This window comes from Erinaceus europaeus, chromosome 3 (genome assembly GCF_950295315.1).
Source record: "Erinaceus europaeus chromosome 3, mEriEur2.1, whole genome shotgun sequence".
In the NCBI taxonomy this organism is placed as follows: domain Eukaryota; kingdom Metazoa; phylum Chordata; class Mammalia; order Eulipotyphla; family Erinaceidae; genus Erinaceus; species Erinaceus europaeus.
Genome location: NC_080164.1, coordinates 30,725,973 through 30,740,196, shown reverse-complemented (window position 1 = coordinate 30,740,196; position 14,224 = coordinate 30,725,973). Strand labels below are relative to the sequence as shown.

General features: G+C 55.3%; 1 protein-coding gene across 3 annotated transcripts in view; it reads right to left on the bottom strand.

Moving 5' to 3' along the window:
* Positions 1-492: 492 nt before the first annotated feature.
* Positions 493-14,224, bottom strand: part of CAMKMT (calmodulin-lysine N-methyltransferase) — a 192,316-nt gene continuing 178,584 nt past the window's right edge. For 2 of the 3 annotated variants that reach the window (XM_060186972.1, XM_060186973.1), the window contains 4 exons: positions 8,264-8,338; positions 5,319-5,382; positions 3,320-3,451; positions 493-1,069 (listed from right to left, as the gene is read on the bottom strand). In XM_060186972.1, the coding sequence (XP_060042955.1) occupies positions 1,066-1,069; positions 3,320-3,451; positions 5,319-5,382; positions 8,264-8,338 (275 nt within the window). In that variant the 3' untranslated portion in view covers positions 493-1,065. Of the gene's footprint in view, positions 1,070-3,319; positions 3,452-5,318; positions 5,383-8,263; positions 8,339-11,103; positions 11,171-14,224 lie in introns of all 3 variants that reach the window. The other variant, XM_016191184.2, reaches the window with a different exon arrangement.

Sequence of the window (14,224 nt, the reverse complement as noted above, 5' to 3'; positions counted from 1 at the left end):
TAAATTGCTGTTATTGTGATGTTAGCCCATCACTTGGCATTGCAATTCAAGTTTTTGTGAGAAGGAAATGTGTGATCTAAGTGCGAGCTGACCCCTGCCTTCCCCGTGCATGGAGGTGCTCTAATGGAGCAGAAGAAGTGGAGGAGGCCGCGCTGAGCAGTGGGAGCCGGGCAGCGAGGCCGCTGTCTTCATGGTAGCTTGGTTTGTTTAACGTGCCGAGCTCTCTCCTGGCCCAGGCGTGAGGCCGGGCATGGAGTCCTCCGCAGGCTGCTCGCAGGGTCCCCCACAGCCTGGCCCCAGGCTGGAGTAGCGGTGGACACGAAGCCTGAGGCAGGTGGGCTTTCATCATAGGTAGCACAGTGTGAGCCCCCGGCCCTAAGCTGATGATGAGCCTGGATGCACCCACCTCTGCACAGAGACTGATCACACTGGACTGGGGGAGGGTCTTTGATCGGTCAGCCAAAGGGAGAGGTGAGAGTTGAGGCCATCTGCTACAGGTGGAGCCAGAAGTGGCTGGGATGTCTTTATTTTTGTCTCAGAGAGGGTCACAGAGCCCACCAGCATCAAGCTACAGAGCCCAAGGAAGGAGCTGGCACCAGGGGATGGCTTCTCAGAAGGAGGACAGTGCTGGCTGACTGGCTGAGTCCCTGCAAGTGTGCACTGTGAACAGCTACCTAGAAACAAAGGCTGGGCCTAAGAGCAGACCAGAAGGGGTGCAGCATTGTGGACGGCCCCTTCCAGTGGGCCAGGCTGGGGGCCCTGGGCTGGGGACTGTGGGCTGGAGGACATGGGTTGAGGAGGCCTATGGGCTGGGGAGGCCTGTAGGCTGGTGGGGGGAGCCTATGGACTAGGGAGACCTGTGGGCTGGGGGAGCTTGTGGACTAGGGACTGTGGGCTAGGGAGGCGTGTGGCTGGAGCTTGGGTCATGTGGGGGGGGCGGCTGTTTGGGTGTCAGTCCAGTGCCCCACCCACATCCTCAGAAGCAGAGTTACTACTGGTGCTGGGTCAGGAGCAGCAGGAGAGGATAATGGAGGTTCTCTTCATACACGCCTGGCCTTTCCCGCTTCAGCTGAAAAGAGAAGACGGAGGGTGAGGAACTGCAGGAGGAGCTCCAGGCCAGCATGTGGGGTGTGGGGAGATCAGCCTCCACGTGGTTCCGAGAAGGAGAACCCCTAGACTTGGGGAGCTGGTGGCCCTGGGCGCTGGCCCCCACCTGCAGGACACCACGTGCTGACCTCCTAGCATGGCTGGGCCCAGATGCCACAGCATCTAGGCTCCTGGGAGTCTTGGGCCACCTGGTGTCCCACTGCCTCCAGGGGCTAGGCAACGACTTGTGACCCGAATCCCTATCCTAGGAGCTGGGGTGTGGCCTGGTTGGCCTGATAAGTCCATCCCCAGCAGGGACTGGGAGCCTGAGTGATCCCTCTAGGGCAAGGCACAGTAGGACCCTTCGTGCACTCCGTGGCAGTGTTGCTATCGTTAGCATGGCCTCATGATCAGCCTGGGGGCCCACTGCCCAGGACATGTGCACTGGCCCAGCAATCTGGCCAGGTGAGGAGAGAGGCTTGCTGGGGGACAGGGAAGGAACATGGCCACAACAGCTCAGTCATTGATACCCCACCCCTGGCACTGTGAGGCCCATAGGCCCAGATGAAGGGAGTCACTTGGCTGTAATGGGGCTTTGCATCCCAACCTCTGGGCCCCCTGCACACACAACATTTTGGGGGACATTAGGTCTGTGGCGCTCTGGAGCTGCAGGTCATCCCTGAGGAGGCTGCACTTATGGCCTCAGTTCATCACAAAGAAGCAGAAAGGCACCTTGGGTACAAGGACAGAGAGGACAGTGCCCCACAGCGGGATGAGGAGGGGCCACAGGGTGTGAAGAGGGGCCACAGAGGGTGAGGAGGGACCACAGGAAGTTAAGAAATGACCACAGGGTGATGACAGGCTAGTGGGGAGGGTGCAGAGAGAACAGGCCATGGGAGTGAGGAAGAGTTCTGGTGTGTCCTGTGAGCATTCACCCTGAGGGCGCCTGGGGTGTCCTGAATGTCCATCCTGAGCTGTCCACCCTGGGGGGCCCTAGTATGTCCCATGTCATCCTGAAGTGTCCGGTGTGTCCTATATGAGTGTCCACCCTGAAGTGTCCAGTGTGCCCTGCTGTGTCCACCCCGAGGTGTCCAGCATGTCCTGTTGTGTCCACTCAGTTTCCTGCTGGAGGCCAGGAGGGCAGGCGGGTGGTAGAGCCTGAGAAGGTCGCAGCAGCCGAGAGCTGGTGGCTTCGTTTTGGTGACAGGCTTATGTTGAAGGGAAGTGAAATTTCACAGTTAACAATGAGAGGTGAAAAGTTTACAAGGCGAGGTGCCCTGATCTGACGGTGACGGCTTCACGGGCGGCTGCCTGGGCCCCCAGTGCCAAGCGGGGCTTGTCACTCGCAGGCAGCTGTGGGCACGGTGTTAATGCGGGAATGAAAATGCATGACTGCGCCCCGCCGGGTAACAGGATTAGGGCAGCACGCATTATCACTGCGCACAGTCCTGCAGCTGGGCCAGGCAGGAGACAGGGCACCGCGTGGGGAAGCCACACACCAGGACAGCCTGCCCGGGAGGTGGGGGGAAGCGTGGCTGCAGGTAGGCAGTGAGAGCTCCCAGGCTGCCTTGCACTGGGACAGAAGACACCTCACTCGCTCCCCTAGGATCTGTTCCCTCATGCAGTGACCATACAGAACCCAGCATCCCTATGCTCGGCAGACCCCAGGCCATGGGCCCCCCCCCCCCCCACCAGCATGACCATGGCTCCCCTGCTCCCCCTGCTGAGAACCACTGGGCTGTGCTTTGGCTGTCCAGGCCCAGGGTCACCCAGTCTGAAGGGTGGGAGATTGGCAGAGCTGGCCCAAGCCCACCATTCCAGAAGCTGCATCAGCCCTGAGACCCCTGGATGCTGTAGGTATTGCCATGTGCTCTGTGGATGAAGAGGGGTGACCACAGAGGTGGCATCCAGGAAACACCTTGGCCCAACACCTGCAGCCTCTGTGCCACCTGAACCTCCCTGACCATTGCATGTCTATCTGTAGGGAACCCTGCCCCGAGCCCCAGAGGTGAAGGTCCCCACCTAATGACAGCCCTGCACCCCTGCCCCAAGCTGCTCTTGAATCAAAGGGTTTCCTGTGCAGCCACATGCTGACTCCTACACATGCTTGTACTGCTCCTGAGGAAGCATACGGGCACAGATCGGGGGGGGGGGGGGCACACATAGGAGCTACAAAGCCCTGCTGTCCTGGGTGGGGACGACGCCCATGCCTGCCCACCTGCCCACAGATCACCTTAGAGTGTAAGTCTGACATGTGTGTGTCGTAGTCCTCCTGCATCTGCACGGAAAAGCCCGCCTGCTCGGCCAGCCCACAGAAGTGCTCCAGCGTGTCCCCACGGCGGGGCGCAAACACCACTGCCCGGCCCTGCAGGAAGAAGAGAGGCTGTGAGGCCAGGGCCACTTCCTCAGGGACACAAGACACAGGACAAGGGATGGGGGGCATGTGGACCGGACACCAGATACGAAACATGTAGCAATCTGCAACGTCCCCCACAGAGAACCCGACATGTCCCCTCTGCTGCAGAGGAGAGCTCCAGTCCCCATCTCTTACTTTGCCCCACCCTCTCATTATGGGAGACATTTGAGGGCCCCAGCAAGAGATGGTTCTAGTGGGAAGTCCCCGAATGGCTTCTTCCTCTGCTCATGCTCAGATGGTGAACTCCAGAATGTTCTCTAACCTCTGGGAACTGGGCCAGTGCCCCCCACCCACCTCCCCACCATCATGGTCAGTGGTCAGCAGTCCAAGGCCTTCCTGCATCCGTGCCACCTTCCAACTCCACCATCAGGCCAGGACATCTGCTCCCTCTTGGAAATGCTCAAGAGAATCTGAGGCACATGAGGGAAGAGACTGCCAGCATCTGTTGCCAGCTAGTGCTGACCAGAGCCCACTGAGGACTCCAGTGGCAGGCCCCTTCCTGTCTTGACCCCCCACCGCCCACTGGTGACACTGAGATGTAACTGTTCTGGGGCTAGGCCTAGTCAAGTTGCTACGATGCTTGATGGAGCAAGCAGATGCAATGGGAGCACCAGGGTGGCCAATCAGAAACGTCCATGAAGAAGATGGGAAAGAGGGTGAAGTGGCCCATAGTCACACAGGTCAGCGTTCTTTAAGAGATGGGAGAGCCCGCAATGCTACGTGCCAGAGTCTGGCTATGCTCAGGTCTCTGTTTCTTTCACGAAAATAAGTGAACAAATCTTGAATGAGAGAGATGCATAAAAAGATGGCAGAGGCCAGGGAGGCGACTCAACACAGACCACAGGACTTGCAGGCCTGGAGTCCAGGTTCAGTCTCCAGCACCACACGTACCAGAATGACCAATGCTCTGTTTCTCTCCAATGAGACAGATACATTTAAAAATAAAAAGATAGCAAATTAAAAAACAGACAGGCACCAGAAGGAAGACCTGAGTGCTGGGTGGGCCACTGAGTGCAGGGCTTTCCAGGAGGCTGGGGCCCAACTAAGGGGCTATGGTGTCACTAACCTAGTCAGATTCCTGCAGCACCACAGCAAGGGGCACCCACACTCAGGAGATAACTTGTTTTCTTCCTTTGAATGGATGTATATTAACTCTGCTCAGGCTGCAGGGCCTCCTCCCAGAATGGCCCAGCCACACAAGAGTGGGGACAGACTCTGTAATTTCCTCACAGGCATAATGGGTGTCTGCAGGCAGAAACATGCACGACATTTCATGCCACGCTTGGCTTCATTGTGGCCTAATGTTTATAATATGTAAATAATGGCTTCCTTTTAGAGTGGAGAACTTTTAATATACAGATTCATCTGAAGTCCTTTTTCTTTAGCATAAACAGAAATAAAAAGGAAAATATTCTTTTGCAATAAATAAATGCCAGTGGTAAAGGTACCCAGCGAAGGGGTTTGGAATAAAAGGACCAAAGTCAAAGAAAACTTTCAGCATCACACTCCACTCGCACAGGCAGCCATCACTATCAAAGCCAAAGACTTGAGACGTTCTTTGATAGAAAATAATCTCATGCTATCTTTGAAGCGGTTTCATTTATTTTGCTGCCCACGGTGCCCTTATCAGAAGGCCATGAGTCAGAAGTTTCCCAGTTACGATTAGGATGAATCTGCTAGATCAGAAGGTCCAACTGAAGTTGGACATAATACGCATTAAAGTATTACACGGCATTAGTCCTGACGCTGCCCATCCGCCATCCTGCACACACTAATTGCTCAGACCTCGAGAAGGGAGGACAGAGGAGCTACTCACCCCAGGCCGAAGCAATCTCTGGATGGTGTGCACCAGGCTGGCTCTGTAGGGGTCCAGGAATAGGCTGGAGGAGAGAGGGCACAGCAAATTGGCTGAGTCAAGTCCCGTGGACCCGGGGGGGGGGGGGCACAGAGCTGATGCACAGACTTGTTGGACTCTGACAGAGACGGTGCCCCTCAGGGACCCCTGTGGTCAGGGAGCCAGCCACAAGGACACTGGGTCCTACAAAACTGGATGAATGCCCAGTCCATAGGCCAGGCCTCAGGCGCTGAGGGAGTGTGTCTGGTCCTGGGAGACTAGCCTCTCTAGACTTTCCACTCAGCATGATATGAGGCCACTTTCCACAGACTCCAGCCCATCATGCCTATGGCTCAAGAGGGGGAGAATTTGCACCTTATGGAGCTGTAGCGAGACTGCATCCACACAGCAACCTGGAATCTGCAGCATCAAGCTCAGAGCCCAGGCTCAGCCACGTGCCAGAGACTAGGCTCAGCCGTAAAGACCATAGGCAACAAGGACCAGAGACCACAGGCTACAAAGATCACAGGCCAGAGATGGCAGCCCATAGAGACCACAGGCCACAGACACCACAGGCCACAGAGACTACAAATCACAGAGACCACAGGCCGCAGAGACCACTGGCCACAAAGCCAAGAAAAACTGGATTCTCCTTGAACTCATGCTTGTTCCCAGGTGGCCTGGTTTCCCCTCTTTCTCTGATCTCAAGGATTCCATGGCTGCCTGGCTCCCGCCTGGATTAGTGTGAGCTGTGTTCCCAGTGCTTCCCTGGCGGTGGCATTGGGCTTCCTAGTCTAGGGCTGGCAGGTAGAGCTCCATGGGGGTCACAGTGGGGTTCAGACATAGGGAGCCACTGCCAACTTCCACGGGGAGCTGGACCTGGGTGCATATGACTCCAGCCCTCAGCAGGAGGTGTGGGCACCCACTGACTACATGTGACTCACGGCCTGTGGCTACAGTTCTCAGCTGCCACCACTGGCCAGGGAGACAAGTCACTCTGTGCTATTTCTAACCTGGCCAAGAGCATATGTCAGCCAGAGCCGCCTTCCCTCTGCGTGTCTCAGGCACAAACAGGAAGCAGTGATGTGTGGGACCTTGCACGAGGCTGCTGTTCTGATCTGGTCTTTGTATGCAGCATAGACACAAGAGGTCAGAGGACAAGAGTGTGGCCTCAGACACCTGTGAAGCTGTCCTTCCCCAGCCCTACTTCTCACTTACCTGACCTAACTCACTGCAGGCAGGGCCTCAGACCAAGGCTCTGGTCACTGGGAGGTCCTACCCCTCCCTCTGAGATCCTCCCTAGGAGGTGAGAGCCATGAGGAGTGAGAGCCTCTTGATTTGAAGGAAAGAGATGAAAAGGGCCACAGAAAGGAGAAAAATCTCAGATGCAATCACATGGAATTGATCTCTCACCCAAAGAAGCTTTTTTTCTTTCTACTTTATTAGCGAAAACAAAGGGAAATTGAGAGGCGAAGGGATATAGAGAGGGAGAGATCAGCTTCACTACTCATGAAGCATCATCTCCCTGCAGGTGGGGAGTGGGGACTTGAACCCTGGTCCTTGCACAAAGTGTGTGCTTAACAGAGTGAGCCACTGCCCAGCCCCTTAGAGAAGCATTTCTTAGAAGAGCAAACAGACCGGGAGCCGAGTGGTAGTGCAGCAGGTTAAGTGCACATGGCACAAAGTGCAAGGACTAACATAAGAACCCCGGTTTGAGCCCCTGGCTTCCCACCTGCAGGGAGGTCGCTTCACAAGCAGTGAAGGCAGGTCTGTAGGTGTCTTATCTTTCTTTCCCCCTGTCTTGCCATCCTCTCTCGATTTTTCTCTGTCCTATCCAACAATAACGGCAATAAACAACAAGGGCAACAAAAGGGAAAATTTGCCTCCAGGAGCAGTGGATTTGTAGTGCAGGCACCCAGCCCCAGCAATAACCTAGAGGCAAAAAAAAAAAAAAGCTAACAGACCAGGTTCCAGTAACTTAGGAAGCATGTTTCCTATAAAAAATGGCATTCAGTTAGTGACTGTACTTCTGCAGTGAGCACGGCCCTCTGTGCACTGTGCTATCCTGCGGGGAAGCCTGCTCAGGGCTGATGTCACCACCGGGTTTGCCAAGACCCCAAACTTTCAGATTTAGAACCTGACAAGCAAACTGCAAGCAGACTATCGGCAACTGTCGATGCCTCCCCTGTGCAGAAAATTATTATTCAACACACACAAATACATGGGATTAGTTGAAATAATCACTAAGGGTTGATACGTGTTTATCCTCTAACTTAGGATCAGACATTTATTAACAATAAGCAGACTGGACTGAAAGAGAAGAGAAAGTATCGAATGTAAACGATTTTTAAAAAGCCGGCACCTGACAGCGATTTCAACATTCTCATCTGCATAACAATAAATGTAATTTCATAATGCTCGTTTTATGTGTAATTAAATATCATAATTGACTACATTGGAAATAGTAGATAGCAAACACACATTCTAAGAAGAGCTCTTCCCTGAAGATATGCCCGATATGTTTATGTGCTGGGGTGTGTGTGTGTACACACACGGTATCCCTCCTATCAACAGCCAGACTGCTCTAAGAAGTACGCTAATTGAGCTGTTGTGTTGATAAACTCCTTTTCTGCAGACTGTTCCCACCCGAGCCATAATTATTTGCAATTTGCCTAAGTTGTCCATTTGCCGATACGTCAAGCATGAAACAGAGGCAATTCCAGAAAATGGAAATGCTTCTCAAAATCAATCTTTGGGAAATAATGTGGTAGAAGTTCCTGTGATAGCTGAGTACCTTGGGACTGCCACGTGGAGATGAATATTAATCTGCGGAGGTGAAGGTGCTTTGTGCTTCATTTGCCGGCTGCTCAGCCCTGGAGGCGGCGGGCCTGGCTGTGGGGCCTGCTCCAGGAGGCCTTGCTACTTACCAGTCAGCGCACACCACGATGTCAAAACGTCCTTCCAGCTGGGCGACGTCTGCCTCATTATCCCATCGCAGAACGCTTGAGGAGAAAAAGATTTTAGAAATTATACTTGGGTTCCCCCCTCCTTTTGATTTCAAGCTATTAGCATTATTTTTGTGGCACTTGAAATTATTTAAAAGGGATATACAGATTACTCCAAAAGGTATAATAGGAAAGTAGGGGTGCCAGTGTCCCTGCAGTATTCTACTTTGCTCGAGTCTTAGAGAGGAAGATGCCATCAGTGCACAGGTTAGCGTCTGAGGATTCTGTCCACCAACGCAGCTCTCAGACCCCGTGGTGACTGGGAGCTGAGGGTGACATGCAGAACCCTCAAAGATGGGTAGAGGGAGGCCATGCGAGCCCCCATGGTTCTGAGTTAGGTGCAGGCAGAGTTCACCTGTGGGGACCCCGGCTGGCCTGGCCCCATGTGCAGTCCCTGGGGTGCCTGATGGCGGGGTGACCCCCATCAGTCCATCAGCTCAGCCAGAGCTCTGCTTTTGTCTGCTCTGGTGCAGTCCTGCTCGGGTGCAAGACCAAGTCTCATTCAGGAAAGGCCACAAGCCCTTCTCAGGAGTGCTGATATATGCTGGAGGTTTAACTTTCTGAACACAGAGGTGCTTGAACTCATTGCCAATGAAAGTACCTCACAGACTGAGCATCTGACTCACAATAACCCTCCTCACAGAGCACCTAATGCATGCCAACCCACAAAAGCACCCACTGTGTGCAATCCCCTCATAGATCACCTACAGTGTGCCAAGGCCCCCTTCATAGAGTACCTACTGTGTGTCAGTCCCTCACAGAGCATTTACTGTGTACAAGGGTCCCTCAAAGTGCCTGCTGTGTGCCAAGGGTCTCCTCACAGAGCACCCACAGTGTGTCAGTCCCTCACAGAGCACCTACTATGTGCCAGTAGCTCACAAAGTGCTTGCTATATGCTAGTAACCCCCTCACCCCCGAGTGCTTGTTGTGTGCCAGGACCTTCTCATAGAGCACCTGCTGTGTCAGACCCTCTGGACTCCCCACAAAGCACCTACTGTGTGTTGCCTTCCAGCTCCCTTGCAGAGCTTGCAGGGGTGGCTGGCAGGGTGTGGACACTGACCCTCCCTGTAGGGCTTGCAGGTGCAGACAGGTGCATCAGCAGGTGCTGTGGAAGGGTGGCCCCTGTGTTCAGGACAAATCCTGCTGAGGCCCTGGGGCCTGGCCACGTAGTCCATGGCACCCCATGGAGACCACAACAGTAGCACTGGGGTGCCACGCAGCCCACAACATACTGGGGAGACCACAACAGTGATGGGGGGCAGCAGGGCTGAAGTTCTGTGCCATGACACCATTCCTCAGCTAATCTCCACATCCTGAGGAGAAGCAGTCTCAGAGCAGCGGGTAGGGCAGGAACAGGAGTGGCAGAGACAGAGAGGGGACAGAACAGAGATGGTACAGAGACAGACTGTAGCAGAAGCAGAGACAGACAGCGACAGAGACAGGCAGAGCAGAGGGCAGCAGGCCCAAGTAGGATGCACAGGAGCAGTAGGCCAAGTCAGGGGAGGCTAGCAGCCAGCACAGGTGGGAGACCCCACTGCTAGACACACCCTGCTGGACATCTAGGACACAGAGGCTCTGACAGCAGAGGGCAGTGAGGCCTGAGGAGGGAAAGGGTAGGGAGTCTCAGAGCTGTGGGGGCCACCCCAGAGGCTGCTAAGCCAACACCCACAACAGGAACCCTCCCCAAGCAGACAGGGGCTGTAGACCTCACAGGCCTGGTGAAGGAGTCCAGAGACAGGACAATAGCCAGGTGATGTCAGCCACCCCTGGACCCAGTGGAGGTGGCCTCAGCCCAGTGGGTCTACAGCAGAGGCTCCTCCTGTGGGGGGTGGGGTGAGGGGCTGTTTTCCCATAGATGGAAGGTATACAGGCATTGCCGAAGTCCAGCCCGGCATCCTTCCTCCTCAAAGTGCAGCATTCAGGACGTCTAGATATGCTTATCAATTAGTGATTATTAACACCCAGTAAACAACATTAAGGCCTGTAAAATGCAATCTCCCTTCACAGCATGTGGCTGGAATCCATTATTCCGAGGCCCTACCAACACACACATTCGGTGTGAAGGAGGCCATGGGGGATGGATGGGGTTGCCCCAGTGAGCACCCCTTTCTGGCCACCAGAGGTCTGGGGGACCAGCTGGCCCACGGTGTGAGGGCCCTCCACTGACACCCGTGCCACCAGCCACTATCCACTCCAACTTGGACAGGGGCCCCAAGCTGCACTCACCGGCAGGTTAACAGTGACTCAGCGTTGGGCTAGAGGTGTTCACACAGCTCTCCTCAGCAAGCACCACCAGACATAAGAGAGTGCCTTAGACACCCAGGGGCTCCATGACAGAGGAGCAGTGCTGTGGGGCCTCTCCCCTCCCCCAACCCAATAAAGAATGAGAGGCTGTGGCTAGGGAAGAGCTCAGTGAGCAGGGTGCAGGACCTGCTCACCGGCTGCAGTCCCTGGTGCTGGCCCTGCTGGAGTGTGGCTCCGCCCCACAAAGCAGAAAGTCCTTCAGGAGGAAAGTGCTGGTCAGAGAGGCTGCTCAGAGGAGGCTCAGCATCCAGAGGGCTCAGTGAATGAGAGACGGAAATACAGCCCTCCATACCAGGGCCATACCAGCCTCAGCTCTCTGTGCAGACAGGTCCACAGGCACACAGTAGGTATGGTAACCCACAGGGTACACAGTAGGCCTGTGGTGACCCATGGGGCTTACAGTAGGTGTGCAGTAAATCTAGTGGGCAGGAGACTGTCCAGCAGAGCTGTCTACTCACCGGCTTGCTATCTCCTGCGTCCGGAACACACCTGCTCTCTGGTTCCTCACAATGGTGTCCTGCACATCTGCCGCTCCGTTAAGGAAGAGTCCTCTGGGTGTGACCATGGAGGACAGCTTCGTACCACATGCACATGCACACGCACACAGGCACGCACAGCCAAGGTGATGGGGCGGGGAGAAAAGCTAGGAGCAGTCTGACAGCCACCGCCCCTTGTCTTCCTGGTGGCCGTCCATATGAGAGATGGGTGCAGCCCACTGCAGGTGTGCCGAGTCCAGGCTCTTTAGTCTGCAGGGAGGGGGAGCCCTCCCAACTCTCCCCAAGGCCCATGGCTCCTGATGGGGGTGGGGTGGGCTGGGGTGGAGAAGGAAGGTGGAAAGGAATAGAGAACTTTCCAGAAGGCAGTCAGTGAAGGCCACCCGTAAGAGGCCCCTATGATTACCCTTGCTGACCAGAGTCCCTGGCAGGGGGCAGGCTGTCTGGACACTGCAGCATCCCTGGGGTCCAGCTGCCTACCCCAGGACCCCATGTCTCATCCCCACCTCTCACCCCAGCACCAGGCCCCACTCAGACATGTGTGTGTCTGCTCTGTCCCTATTGCCTGCAGACCCCTCGCTGGCCACCTCCTCCTGGCCCTCTGTCCCCACTGTCCTAACAGCCCCTCTCTCCTGAATGGCTCCCATTATGGGCAGCCCTCCCTCTGGACTAACCCCCCCTCCCACGACCCCTGCCTTTCTGGACACCCTTGTTCCTCCAGGGTGAGCAATCCCGGTGTCTCAGGCAGTGGGTGGACATCTATGGAAGCTACAATGATCGCCATGCAAACTTTTTCTAGGTGAGCCTCCGTTGACGCAAACTAAGACCCTGGTAAATCACATTTAGTAAGTAGGGGAAGCAGCGAACTTGCTCCTTGTTTTGATTCAGAGCAGCCCAGGCCCTGTCCAAAGCTGTAGTGTGTGTGTGTAGGAAGGGGGGCTTCACCAGGGTATGGCTGGCTGAGGGCTCCCACAGGTGGCTTTGACTCCCACCATCCTTTGAGTTGCCATGGCACCTGCAAGCCCAGGACCCAGCAGCAGGGTGGGGTGGAGGGAGTCCCCAAGGCTGGCCCCCAGCTAAATGAGGTAGCAGGGAGGCCTGGCCAAGCTCATTAAGGAAGCCTGCACATATGTGATGAACAGGAGCCTGCATCCTGCTTCATGGTTTTCTGGAAGCTTCTGGGTGCAGAGAAAACATGAGTATGAATGACTTCTCATCAAATGGCTGCCAGGTAGTTACTTCACACCCTCCCCTGGATGTTGGAGCCAGCAGATATGTGGGGTCCAAGACAGAGAGCGCTGGATACTCCCATGTTCTGGGGCTGGGCTGGGTGCTTCTATGGAGCAGGGGTGGGTTGGGTGCCCTTGAGGGATGGAACTGGGCTGGACACTCATCTGCTGTGGGTCTACAGCCCCCTCACCCTAGCCTCACCTCAGCAGTGGATAGTGTTGGTTGTTTCTGAGGACCAAGGGCCGCGTGTCTATTCTGACCAAGGGGCCCCCTCTCTATTCTCAGGAGAGGTTGCAGCAATAATTATTGCGGGGGGTGGTCCCCACTGTTCTCAGAGCAGCAGTGTGCTCTGAGTCAAGGGTGTTCATCAGTCGTGTCTAGTCGGGAGGATGGTATATCTATCACAATATATTTTGGACAATAAATGCACACATGCATGAGGGAGGCCTCCACAGTTTGTTTGTATTTTGAGTGGCTGATAAGGCTCCCACAAGTCAAGAAACCACTGGCTGCTGGGCCATGGCGATATCTCTGCCAACAACCTCATTCCACAGCCCTGCTCCACCCCCAGACCTTCAGGGGACTTCCTAGCCACCCCCACCCCCAGATCTCCTGGGGTCCTCTAGATCTCCAGGAACTCCTAGACCTCCAGGGGCTCTCCAGACCTCCAAGGGCTCCCCCAGAACTCCAGCCCCCCTTCCAGTTCCCCAGACCTCCAGACCACCATCAGAATTCCAGGGGCTCCCCCCAAATCTCCAGGAGATTCTCTAGATCTCTAGGGCCCCTGTCAGACCTCTGGTCCCACCCCAGACCTTTAGGGGATCCCCCAGACCTCCAGGGTCTTCCCCATACTTCTAGGCCCCTCCCAAACCCCTGTGGACACCCTCACAACCCCAGTCTCCCCCAACACTCCCAGGGGTCCCCCAGGCCTCCAGCCCTCCCCAGACTTACAGGGGCTCCCTCCAGGCATCTGGACGAGGGGGCTGTAGGGTACCTGCCTCATTCTCAGAAGGAGGCACCCCCACACTCACTCACATGACCTCCTGTGAAGCCCCCAGATGGGCCGGCTGCTCCTCTGGAGCATGTCTGTCTACCCAATAATTAGCTGACCCTCAACCCTATAACCACCCCCCCCCCAACCTGGAGCTGCTGTTAATTTTATTTTCAAACAATCATGTAGCAGGTGGGCATAAAGAGGAAAAATGAAAAAAAAAAAAAAAAAGGCAGCCTTCATGTTGGAGAGTGCAAGCCCATGTGGGCCCAGTGCAGGACATGGGCTGGAGGGAGGCCCCAGTGCTGGTCCGGAGTCTACCGGAAGCCAAGTGGCCTGGGCACCTCCCTCTCCATGTCTAAGGGCTGCTAACAGCCCTGAGCAAATCAGCTCGATTGCTAAAGTAGCTACAAATTATGCTTGCCTTCTTAGTTAAAGTACAGCTCAATTCTCCTGAACTCTGTGTACATATGAGGAAAGCAAATCTAATGTAATGGGGTTTGAACTGCAATAGCATAGCAGAAAAGAGAGAGAGAGAAAGAGAGTGAGAGAGAGCTTTCACAGTCACACGTGCGAGGGGATAATGAAAGCTTGATGACTCTTTCCGCCAGGGCCTCGGCTTCTCCGCCACAGGAGCTGGCGCCGTCACACGGGGAGAGTGAGCACATCACCCCAGAAGGGACAAGGCCCAAGGCCCAGGTCCACATCTGCAAGCAAGCATGGCCCAGGGTGGTAAAGACCCAAGAAATAGGAAGTGGCACACCCCTCGTGGATATGTTCCCTGGAAGAAAGGGGGCCTGAGAATTATTCTGAACCCCAGGCCCTCTAGCCTACATGGCCCCCAGAGCCCAGGTTCTCTTCTGA